Below are 12,496 nucleotides of genomic sequence, written 5' to 3'. Positions count from 1 at the left end.
GAGGTTATGTGAGTTACTGTTGCCTTCCTATAATCTCAAAGCAGCCAGAACATAGTCCCCTGGCCTCTAAAATCAACAAGGCATCCCATAACGTCTGCAGTTTGTAAAATGCTCATACCAACTCATCTGGTACCAGCAACCACGCCGCTTTCACAGTCACTTATATTCGCTTTCTCCCCCATTCTGATGCTCTATTTAAACTTCAGCAGGTCAGTGCCTTGAGCTGGTGCCATGTGATTGGCTGATTATTTACATTAACAGGGAACTAAACAAAACCAAACAAATCGGCCAGTGAGTATATTGAAGTGCACGCGATAACATTCTTATACGTACTTATTTATCTGATCTATTAACTTGCTTTTCCGAGTTGAGGGTACCTTAGTGTGATTTTTTTTTTTTTTTGCTAACAGGGAAATCATATTTTTGATTATTTCCTACTCTCTGCGAATGCTTAAGAAAAGAGCAATTGCGTTGAATCATGGGAAATGTAGGCCTTAGCGCATCTAGCCAGGACATCTTTGCCTCTAATGCGTTTATTTTTATATGTATATTCTACCATTTCTTTCAAATGGGTTTCCAGTGAGTCTGCTAATGTTGCGGACATACATTACTAAACAACAGTGGTCCTTAAGTGAAGATTTCATTATTTAAAGTCAAGATTACAAGTTACTTCAATGTGCCGTTTGCGTTTTTAAGCCTGTTAATGTGTTTACATTGTTTCTATAAAGATTAACTTTGCAAGGTCGGATAGGTTAACCCAGAGATAGCTGCAGCTTTGGCATGTAGCGCTGCAACATCGCCCTCTTTTGCTCCGTAGAACAAATGACATGTCTGCTTTTGTCAACGACAACCAGGCGAGTCAGACAGTCATTTGGTTTGGTTCGCCTGTAGTGTTTAGCCAAGCCAGCCAGCCAGCAACAACCAGCCGCCTGAATGTAGATCCGCATGGGCTACTACCACTGTATATCTCCAAATAACCCAGCGGAATCATAAAATAAGGATCCCAGGATGGTGTTAGTGCATGTCGGATATCTGGTTCTTCCTGTATTCGGCTCAGTAAGAAACAGAGGTACGGTATTAATATTCATATCGATCCAAAACATGTGCCCTGTTTATCTTAATATTCACTGCAGCTGTTGGGCTAGCTAGCTCGAGCTCCGCCGTTGGGTTAGCTCCCGTTAGCTAGCATGAAATTAATGGTCAAATTGCTTGCCGACGCGATAACGCTTTATATTCGCATCCGTCGCAGATTAATATAAGGCACCGAATTATAAGGTTTGCTAGGTGCAAATACAGCGAATTAAAAATTAACTTCGTTGCTACAGATAAGCTAACTGGCTTCTTGGGCTCAGACTATTTCTTGAAACATTTCTCACAAAGGCTTGCACATGCACGCGACATGCGGCCAAAATGCCTCATGTAAAAAAAAGAAAAAGAAACACATTCCTACATAAAAAGACGTCTTTATTAACGTGCGGTGCATTTTTATTTGTGAGGTTTTAAGAAAAAATATTCAACGTTTCCTCGAAACTACCGTGTTTGTGCTGTAAAGAAAAATACCGCAAAATAGACGTAGCCTGTCCAGCCAGTCAGCTTATCTGTGCACGGATGATGTCATTTGAAGATCATCTGCTTCTGCTAACGCTCGCCGTTTTTTCCACCGTGATTTCAGTAGTTATTACAATTATTACCCCTCTCAATTGGCCAGTGTGCTAATCGATAAGTGGCCAGTCGACCGGGAGCCTTTAATTCCGGGCTATCAGTGTATCCGTCGCCCTTTTCTCTCATTTGCTAATTGGCAATTCAGCAGCTGTTTGTTTGAAGCTGCCGAATTGCAAAAAGAAAAAGAATCGAGTGTGGGGTATCAGTTAAACAATGATAAAGCTACAGTGCAACATTAATTTCACAACAGTGGCATTAGTGATTTTCATTGTGCTTTTATTTCTGTTCTTATTTCCCTGTTTCATAGTATGGAGGCTGGCTCTACATTCTGCATTTATCAGATCTTTGTCGTCCCCCCCATTGTGTAGCTAATGATCATCTGCTGCTGTGTGGTGTGGCGTGGCCTCTGCCTGTTCTCTGCATTTAGCTGTATTGTGAATCCCTTCTTCATTTCCTCTTTCCATCAGAAGACGACATTGGTATTAAAAAAAGCACCCCCCCCCTTTACCAAGATGTACTCAGCCATAGACTTTCCATGTTAAACAGACTAAAACAATATCTAACACCTAGGACAGAGCACCTTTTTTTTGTCTTTTTTTCTGTCAAATTGCTGTAGCACTGAGTAAACATTTTTAGCTCTTTTCTAGATCAGTTGAATGTCATTGTGTACCTCCCATCCAGTCTTGATAGACAACATGCTGTAAATTCCTGTAAAGTGGATACATTTTGCATGATCTCAAATACTGCACTGCATTGTTGAACACCAGAATTTGGCTCATCTTTTTCTTCTCTTCACACAAGGTGCAATGTACATGATTAAAGTGACCTGCGATTGAAAAAACAACAACAAATAAATAAATTAAAGCATGCAAATTGGGACCACGCGCATGCCATTTTGTACTGTTAAAAACGTAACATTTAAATCAGTGGCGATGTCACTTGAAATGACTGAAGGTACACTGCACCTCCACACAACAACCTGCCATAACTGTCTCCATTTTTTTTTGTGTAATCCTTTTGTTCCCTTTTTGCAAATTTCAAGCTTTGAATCACACTGAATTGTCAGGGCCTGTTTTGCCCTTTTACAGGCATCTGAAACTCTAAACGTTTAAGTAGGAAAACATGCTCACTGGTGGTTCATCACTTCTCAATTTACCCCACTAACATAAGACCAAAATGCTATCCATTTCACAGGGATGCCTATTTTTCCTGCACTGCTAAAGAGATCCTCTATTAGTAATAACGTCTTTATTGTTTGGTTGTGGTTTCTCTTTACCTTTTGTTCTGGTAATAGTACTTTCAATGCATGGTCACATTTATGATTCATAATTTTTTGTTTATGTTTTTTCTACATTTGACTAGTGAAAAATCCAATGTAATCTTTCTGTAGAAAAGATGTACCCTGCTGTACTGAAATCATGTGCTGTAGCCAACACGTCTGCTCATTGGATGCCGCTTTTGTTCTTTTTAACCCTATATGGAGCATGGTGGGCCTTGCCTTCAGTGTATGTTGTTTATTTTTGTTGCATGGAGTTATACTATTATTACAAACAAACAAGAAAGAAAACACAAATTCCACAAATACTAATATTTTTCAATAAAGAATATAGTGTTTTTCCTAACCTTCAGTGTGCTTCTTGCTGATTTCCATTTATTGTCCTCCCTCTCCCTTGTCCCCTATCTGCTCCCCCCCTCCTTCCCCTCCCTCCACCCCTGTCCCCACCAACCCACCTACCCACCTCCTCTCCTGCTGTGACAAAGATAGACGATTTCCACGCTTACTTCATCGCAGGGCCCTGAATGAGTCTATCTGCTGTCATTCATGGTGATCGTTCTCACTGAGACGCTTGAAAACGCAGTGTGCTACTTGCAGTCTAGACTCTGAGCCTTTGACCCACGGCAGCAAGGTCATATCTTGTTTGCTCGGCTACGCTGACAAACTGTCAAGCTGAAATGCGAAATCTGGAAAGCTATACTGCTTGTCTTTCCTGTATTTAAAATTCAAACTGCAATTTTCAAGCGTGCTCCGAGTAAATGCAATGTAGACTTTGCCTTTTTCTTCATAACTTATTATTTATTTATTTTTTTGGAGAAATCAAGTGTTTACGAGCAAAGTAGTCTTGTCTTTTGCACTTCTATAAGAAACTGTTTAAAAGTCAGACATGGCAGAGCATAATTGTGGTTCCCTCTGGCAGAGATCCCCTCCCCCCAAAATCTGATCAAAGCTAAATTTAATTATTCTCAGTCCCACTATGATACAAAAAGGTCTCCTTAAGCTTAACCAGGGTATTAAAACCATATTGCAACACAGCACAAGCTAGCCTATGTCTTTATTTTCCACTCCTTGTCAAGTCTCGACAGCAGTCTGTTCGCTGCAGTTGCCAAATAGCTGTGGTTGGAGAGAGTTAAAAAAAGCATTCAAGCTATTTCCTGTCAACTCCTGAATGTTCATATGGGAGAAGAATAGCAGAGCTTTACTGGAAGTGTATAACGCAGAGAGACAGCTGATTTCAGTAGAGCACATTTATAATGTGAATTTAATGTCTAGTTTAATTTTTTTATATGGAACAGGTTGTTCTTTACAGTTGTGTAGATAGAGACTTGGCAGAGAAACAGTTTAATGTATTTCTTACAGGCAGTGAGGTAATAATGGTTTACTTCTGAGTGCACTGACCTGCTGTCAGCTGCAGAATTTACAAGAACTGAGCTACGTCGATATCTGTATAGGGGTACGGTTCTTCTGTTCTGATCCAGTTCCTTTGTCTGTGAAGACGAGGAGTCGATCCAGGGGCTGGAAATGCATTTAAAGAAATGAACGCTTGCGCTTTGTGTGGAGCACCAAAAATGGTTTTCATTCTCATGGTACTTGTGGTAACCATCATTTTCCCACCCCCACAGAAGTATTTTTCACCCTAGGTAAGAGGTAGGGCTTCATTAACATGCTATATCTCACACACAGTGACACCACATTTCACCTACTATTAATTCCATCTAATTTCCCCCCTCAGGTACCTGACAACTTCTCCTTATACTCCACAGGATCCCATTTCAACCGGCAACAGCAACAACAGCAGCAGCAGCACAGCCATGCTACCTCTTGCCGGCACTTCCAGTTAGGTCCTCAGGCCCCGCTGCCCATGGACTTCCCCATGCCCCACCCAGGGCAGCCACAGTCAGGCATTAACCCCCACCTGGCCCCGCCCAGCCACCAACACGGCCCTCCGCTCCACTCGCCCCTCAACCCTTTGCCCGCTCCCCAGTTCCAGGACATCCCTGCCCCTCCCTTCCTACCTCAGGCATTACACCAGCAATACCTCCTCCAGCAGCAGATCCTCGAGGCCCAGCACCGACACATCCTGCCACCCTCCAGGTATCCACACAGCTTTATGGTACAAAAAAAAAAATAGAGAGGAAAAGGCAAAATATTTAGTTTAAGCACCTCGTTGGTAACTACTGGAGTTGTGCAGTGAGTGACATTTTAAATTGAAATGATAAACTCTTATTTTCCAGGATGTTTTCAAATGCTTAGTTATTTGTCTTAGTAGACGGACCCCAGAGAGAGTTCCTCACCAACCCCACAGGCTGCGACCCGGCTATGAGTTTGCTCCCCCCCTCCATGTCCCTCCGCAGCCTGTGGTTCAGCAGCCCCGCTACCTGGCTGAGGGCACAGACTGGTAAGCAGTGCATCTCTCTCAACGACACATGCAGCGCCACAGATGCAAAAAGCTATTTTTTTTAGAGGAAACATCAACAGACACCTTATTTCGTAATGTGAAAACACATTTTTTACCAGCTCATCTTTAGACCATTTAAGATAAATGTCAGTTACAGACACATTTTAGATCTGAATGAATGAGTTCAAGATGAAGAGTTGAAAGCAAATAAATTGCTGTTGTAGCACTCTTGTCAATGGGAGTCTTGAGTGAAATCACAGAATACAAATTATAAAGACCAAAAAAACAAAAAACAAACACAAAATAATGACCCAAAAAATCAAGAAGTTCCCAAACTTCTTCTTAATGTATTTATTTAAGTAGCTCATTGCGTAATTTTAGCTATGTGTGCTACAGCCATTTGTCCACTTACCTTCTGCTGGTCCATGTGTATTGATTACTTTTATAATATCAACTCTCACACATTTGCTTGCATGATAACCAATTTTCATGTAATCAAATTTGCTGTATCTGACCTGGTATGGGGATATATATATTTTTTAAAAATCATATTACAATCTCACCGTTTAAAAGATTTACCCATTGAGCAGCTACAGAAGTACACAAGTCTGCTGTTATCGAAGCTCAGTGTTCCAGAGACCTCGCAGTGTTCCACTGGCTGATTTGTTTTTTCCGTTTCTGTCCAGGGATCTAAGTGTGGACGCTGGGCTTCCCCCCCACCAGTATCACATCCACCCGCTGCCGCAGCACTATCAGCACTACTTGACCTCTCCTAGGATGCACCACTTCCCTAGAAACAATGCCTCAACGCAAGTGGTGAGCTCCCCTCTGCCTCCATACGATCAATCATGTTCATCTCGATGAACTCACGGCGACTCTTCTCCTGGTTTCTGAGATTAATCTCAACACCCAGCAACCGGGGATGACCCGTGTCCCTATTGTTCTTTCTGATTTCTGCTGCAAAGCTGACGCTAGCTTCTTTTATCTGTCATCTCCTAGGTTGTCCATGAGATCAGAAACTACCCATATCCCCAGTTGCACTTGCTGGCTCTGCAGAGTCTCAACCCCTCCCGCCACGCATCTGCAGTTAGAGAGAGCTATGAGGTTTGTGCGCCTATTTCCTCGCTCTCCTCAGCAGACGCACCAGTCTACACTAATTTATCATTGTTTTCTCTGTGACCAATCTCTGGATAGGCTTGAGTGGTAGCTGATTTTCTTATTTCCAATTACCCAGGGCTCCAGATGCTTTAAATGGTCCAGCTGCCTTTAATCTCATGTCATTTGTTTTCATTTCAAGCAAGGTGTCCTGTTCCTTAAGGCACCGATTTGATTACATTACACACTTTAATATCTTTTTATTGTGCATATTTATTTCTGTTATTTTAGTGGCAAAATACAGAAAGGTCCTTCCTTTAAAGGCAACTGGGATTTTTTTCATAGGAGCTTCTGCAGCTGGAGGACAGACTGGGCAGCGTAAACCGTGGAGCGGTCCAAACCACCATTGAGAGATTCACTTTCCCCCACAAGTACAAAAAGGTAGGGCTGGAGACTCTTTAGCTCCTTGCTGGATTAAATATACCTTTTTGATGTGGTACGGTAAAGGGGAAGAACTGAAGATGCGAAAGAAAGGGATAGCGAAAGGCAGCAGCGGGTTGAAAGGATCAAAGAGCAAAGACGAGAGTGGAATGAAGGTCACGTCTGTCACTGTAGTTCAAAGGTCAAACTAATTTCCGTTGCCAGATTAGTGAGACAGGGCTGCAGTGTTCACAGTTCAAGGCGCTGGATGACTCATCTAGCTGTCTGCAGATATGTACGTGGAATGAATTTAAAGAAACGTCTATGCCAAATATGACCCAAATACTCAGAATGCAAGATTATTTGGTACATTTTGAGTGAGCAGGAGTAATTGAGTCATTTCCATCTTGATGTCTATTTTTTTCTGGGAGGTATAATTCAAAGACTTTTTTTTATTCTGCCTGAGCTGACTCAGAGACCCCTGTGGCATAAACACTGCACACTTCAGTAATTAAAGTGTGTTTGCTCTTGTGTGGTTTTCTGTGCAGAGAATACCACAGGACCTGAAGATGTGTCTGGATGATGAGGAGCTTGACACCGATGAAAAATGCACCATATGTCTGTCGATGCTGGAGGATGGCGAGGATGTCAGGTACTGCTTTTTCTTTGGTTGGTTATGCAGATGTTGATGTAGGCTGCGCATAAAAGCGCTTTTTTTCCTAGAAGGATGTATTTGTTTCTCACATCCTGAAATAGTATCGCATTATCAGTCTGTTTGTCATTCAGTGAATGTACCACTGTGGTTCAGTTAGATGATTAGTGCCTGTAACAGCAGGTTGAGGTTGATTTGTGGATTTGGATGCATTGCATTGAATTTCAATTTACACATTCATGTCCCCCTCAGGAGGAATCTGAATTACTTTGCTCATCTCCTAACTAAACTTAAATGTGTCCCTTAACTTGGGTTCATGACTATATTAATACCTACAAAACTAATTGCATTACCCTCACAGACAACTGGGTTTAGTTACCCCTCTAAAAAACAATTTCTCCCAAAGCCTGTCAGGGTAAATGCTTTTCAGGATGATTAGTCCTCAGAGATTAATTTACTAATTTATCCTTAACCACATTTCTTTCCCATAAACTGGATATAAAGACACAGGATCTAAGCATTTCTAAACCCTAAACTGGTTCTGCCACCTAAGTTAAAAAGCTTCATGTCTTAAAATCCCATCACTGGATTTCTCCCAGCACCTCATCTTAAAAACCCTCCCCGCGGGCAGCATTAGCTTCTCGCAAAATCTTTTGATGTGTGTCCGGTTTTGTGATGTGTTCAGAAGTGACAGAGCATATTATTTTACCCACTGAATAGGCGGAAAAGAGGCAAGAATAAACAGAATCTTCTGCATTTAAGGGAGGGATGGAGCTGTGATATGGTAGTAGACTTTAATTCTATTCAAACAAAGCGTACACCCAACATCTCAGCTTGATTGTGTTACGTTTGCTCTGGTTTATGTTGAAAATCCTCCATTATTTATGACACAAGCAAATCTTGGCACGTGTGGTCCTAAAATACATATCGGGTGATTTGATATGAGGGAACACCTACAGTAAATATATCATTATTGTACCTCAAACACAGAATTCCTCCTTATGACGTACAACGTTCATTTTAAGCTTATTCCCCCCACATATGAAAGTCAAATGTGAGCTGCTTTCAGATGTCAAACGTGAATCATAGTCCAATGGCTGGATTTATTCTGGATACAAATGGATTCCTGGGTATGACAGACCTATGAATCATACGCATGTGGAAGCCTTAAAGACCGTGAAGTTTGTGTAACAAAGCAGAGCAACAACAGTTGTTTTATCCAGCTGTTAGTTGAGCTGAAGGATGAAGCTTGTTGTCACTTCTGGGTTCACATCAAGCAGGAAACCACCTTTAAATGTTTAATATTAAATATTATTCAACCTAAGAGTGTAAAAAAAGGTGTAAAGAGGAAAAAAAAATCATACAAATGTCCATTTATAGTTTTGTTTTTGTTATTTGAGAAAATGGTGTGCTTGTATTGTCAAAAAGCTTTAGTTACTTTCACTCATTGGTGAAGAAAAACAGCAAATTCTCACCTTGACGAAGCAGCAGCTCTGTGTTTTTTGGTATTTTTTCTTTAACAATTAGTGAAATATCAAATTTAACTTTAACAGCTGTTGTAGACAGATGAAAAAAAACCAACTTCATTCAGCTGCATAAGTAAATGCATTAGAAAACATTAGGAAATTCAGATTTTGTATGTAAATAATCTTGCAGTGTAATCACTTACTTTAAAAGCAAGTAATTGGCACACTGTGAAAAAACTTTCACTGCAATTGCTCTTTAACATCTTCTCAAGACGTGCTGATTATGTTATGGTTGTAAAATAGAAAGCAGTGGTGTGCAATCAACATTTCTGTGAATGTTCTTTTTTCCAGGAAAAATGACTTTTGTCTAGATTTGGTGATCAATCAGCCACTTATACCGTAAACCTCTGGGATTATTACACAGCTTGACATTTTGGAAGGACGCTTTTACGCTTGTTTTAAATTCCTGACCTTGTCTCTCCTGTCTCCTCAGGAGATTACCCTGCATGCATCTCTTCCACCAGGCGTGTGTGGACCAGTGGTTGGCCACCAGCAGGAAATGCCCCATCTGCAGAGTGGACATTGAGACTCAGCTGACCCCCGACAGTTGATAGCTCCTGTTGACTTCTGCAGCTATGGATCTTGGTCTTGTTAATTTTCCATTGCCCTCCCTCCAGGGGGAGAGGCTCTGCCAAACACCCCTCTTCCCCTCTGCATCACTCAACGAGCCTGCCTTCTGAGACAGCTGTGACAGAGGGATCAACAAAGCACACTCACCTACAACGCAACGAGGGACGGGGGGGTTGATGCACAGATAGGCGCCTGGACTGAGGTTCGGTTTAATGGACTTGGCTGGATGTTAAAGGTAGGAGTGGACGTGTATGGACAGATGTGCTGAGGCTTCACACAGTTCTGTCAGATTGTGTACATTTCTCCATACAGCCGCCAAGAGAAAGGGTACTCTGACGACCAACCTCCCCAGCTCAGTGTGGTGTATCAAGGCCATTTCTCTGCCACTATAACCAAACCCTTTGCCCCATCCCTCTCCCCAGGCCTGTGAAAAATCCTTGAAGCTGCACTCTGCCCAAGCCCTCAGCACATCTGTACAGAACATTATCAAATGATTAGCATGAGGTTGTTTGGTGTGAACTCTTGTAGCTGAACGCTTGTGGTGTAATGGAGTATAGTACTGAATAAGTATTTACAGAGTAACAGTGTTGTGTAGCAAGCAAAAGCCTTTTGAGAAATATGTTTGTGAAAAATAAAACCTACAGAGAGGGTGAATACAGCTCTAACAGTAAGAATATTCAGTGTGTTTAATCGTAGGCAACCAGAGAAAGAGCTAGTCATGTAAAAAGGCCAAAAATCCCTCTTTCTTGTCTAACATGGTTTTGGATTTACAGTTAGTAGATGCCATCAGAGTTGATGCTAAAAACGCTAACTGCAGGCATGGCTTCCAGTGATCTGTGTAGTGTCGTAGTCGGGCCTCTATAATCTAGAGCAGAGGCCTCTGATGTGCATGCTGTATGGCAGGCTTGGGCTGTGTCGTTAATATTGTGGAGCAGTAGAAACAGGGACTGTGTCTGTGCATGTGAACCGTATATTATGACTCTGATGATCCCACTCATTCATAGAGGAGGACAAGAATGCACCTGATACCCCCTTCCCCACTCCTTCCCCCGCACCCTTCCCCACTCCTTCCCCCGCACCCTTCCCCACTCATCCCGAGTAGACCAAAGTTGCCGTTAGACACTGATCACCGACCAGCTAAGCATTGCGCTCCTAACAGGACTCAAAGAGCTGCTGGTGGATCCGTGTCTAACAGCAACTCCTCTCTGTGGCCTCGCTCATGGTCATGGTCACGCTCGTGATCATGAGAGGCCGGCATGGGCTTGAGGATGCAGTGCCTGAGTCTTGCCATCAGAGTACCTGACATTTGTATTACCTATCACCAGAACCTTATTGCCTATCGAACAAGCACACGTGATTTCTATATCCAGTGAATGGCCTCTGTTGTGTATCGGCTCCTTTCATTTCAATCTGAGTTGCTCCCACTGTTTGATTTAAAAACAAAAAAAGAAGAAAAAAAAAGATTGTTTCTGGTGTTACAGGGACAATACAAACTAGTTTGCCTGTGATATGTGCTAGAATGACTGTCCCCACCCCCTCTCCCCCCATGGTCGTAGTGTATGGTATTGCTAGAACAACTGTGATACGTTCAGTGATAGAAGCTGTTTTTCTATATCATGCATGAACCATGTTGGCGTAGTTCACTTGAAGGAGGGTGAAAGGGAGAAAAAGCCATCCATTTGAAAAATACCAAACAATTGTTCTTAACATTAATTTTGTTTTAATTGTCTTTTTTTCCCTGCCATTTCGTTCTTTCTTTTTTATTACCTGTACACTTTTCTTTCTTCCTTCTTTTTCTTTTTGTTTTGCTCACATGCCAATCTGGACATGGTACTAATATGCCGAGTCCTTGTCCACTTTAACCATAGTGAAGAAAAAGCTGCAATGCTGCAAAAACATATTTATTGTTGTTCTAATGTAGCTTGTGTTTTGTAAATGCACTATAATATGGAGTTGCCTGGTTTTTTTTTCTTTTTTTGTTTTGGTGGTGTGGGTTCTTCTTGTCCTAGAGTTTGTGTTCCAGTTCAGTTAAATATTTTCATGCTTCCTTGTGTATTATTGGAGGGTAACTTGACTGTTTGTGTTGCGTTTGTTTTTTTCGTTTGTTTTTTTTTTTTTCCTTTCTTTTTGTATGAAACCTCCATCCAAAAAACTACAGATGGATGAAAATGGAGGTTTGCTAGTTCACATAGAATGCTGTGATTAAAGATGCCTTAAGTATTTAACAATCATTATTTATTACTAACTGTAGCTAGCTAGCTATCGTGGTGGAATATTTAATGTCTCTATCTCATAACTTTGCAATTTAATCAATATATTTATTTAAAATAACACAAAATATTAAAAAAAGAATACCTCATTATGCATTGGTCGGTGGGGATGCTTTTGCATGCCGTCTGTGTTTTCTTTTTTCGGAGGCGAGATAAAAAAAAAAGAAACTTGTTGAAAAATCGACTGGGGTTGTTTCCCCCGACACATTTTTTCTAGCCAGCATGGTGCTGTTGATCTGGATTACATTCCATTCATATCATCTCTCGATTTTTCTTTTTTAATAAATGTTTTACTTTCTAGACATCATCCCTGCTTTGATGCAAAGCAGATGTCAGGGTGCAGCCCTTTTTTTTTTTTTTTTTTTGTCTTAGCTCGCTTCTGTTGTCATAATCAGTCACATTTATTTTCGTTTTTCCACGTTTTAAGTTGACCACAATATAAATCATATCTGGGTCTCAATTTAGTGCTTCTCTTTACGACCCACATTACAAGCTGTATTATTTGTTGCTGGCAGTTGCTTTGTGTGGGATTATGGAACGTATATCTAACATGCTAACTTGAGCCATTGATCTTATTGAGCAAACTTCTGGTGTACTGTGGTTATACAATATAGATGTTTTACACCT

The 12,496-nt window shown here is 41.3% G+C and overlaps 1 protein-coding gene across 4 annotated transcripts; it reads left to right on the top strand.

Moving 5' to 3' along the window:
• The first annotated feature begins 509 nt into the window (after window positions 1–509).
• On the top strand, window positions 510–11,359 carry ark2cb (arkadia (RNF111) C-terminal like ring finger ubiquitin ligase 2Cb). Of its 4 annotated transcripts, none has more exons than XM_005741749.2 (8): window positions 510–1,069; window positions 4,702–5,032; window positions 5,205–5,336; window positions 6,023–6,152; window positions 6,336–6,440; window positions 6,777–6,872; window positions 7,400–7,503; window positions 9,463–11,359. In XM_005741749.2, the coding sequence occupies exons 1-8, from the start codon at window positions 1,009–1,011 to the stop codon at window positions 9,578–9,580; spliced, it is 1,077 nt and encodes a 358-aa protein (XP_005741806.1). In that variant the 5' UTR covers window positions 510–1,008; the 3' UTR covers window positions 9,581–11,359. The 4 variants fall into 4 exon arrangements, with proteins under 4 accessions (XP_005741806.1, XP_005741808.1, XP_005741809.1 ...); XM_005741751.2 differs by having other exon boundaries at window positions 510–1,074; window positions 4,725–5,032; window positions 5,208–5,336; XM_005741752.2 differs by lacking the exon at window positions 510–1,069 and adding an exon at window positions 3,373–4,578.
• The last annotated feature ends 1,137 nt before the right edge of the window (window positions 11,360–12,496 follow it).

The sequence above is a fragment of the Pundamilia nyererei genome, unplaced genomic scaffold (genome assembly GCF_000239375.1).
Source record: "Pundamilia nyererei isolate P.nyererei 1_Seehausen unplaced genomic scaffold, PunNye1.0 scaffold00113, whole genome shotgun sequence".
NCBI lineage: Eukaryota > Metazoa > Chordata > Actinopteri > Cichliformes > Cichlidae > Pundamilia > Pundamilia nyererei.
The sequence above is the reverse complement of the archived record's forward strand: the minus strand, read 5'-3'. Positions and strand labels throughout refer to the sequence as shown.

Coding starts and splice junctions, on each gene's coding strand:
- ark2cb (XM_013913069.1), top strand. CDS start 4,602: ATGCTATATCTCACACACAGTGACACCACATTTCACCTACTATTAATT. Junction 5,033..5,207: donor CACATCCTGCCACCCTCCAG/GTATCCACACAG, acceptor TTGTCTTAGTAG/ACGGACCCCAGAGAGAGTTC. Junction 6,873..7,399: donor TCCCCCACAAGTACAAAAAG/GTAGGGCTGGAG, acceptor TTTTCTGTGCAG/AGAATACCACAGGACCTGAA.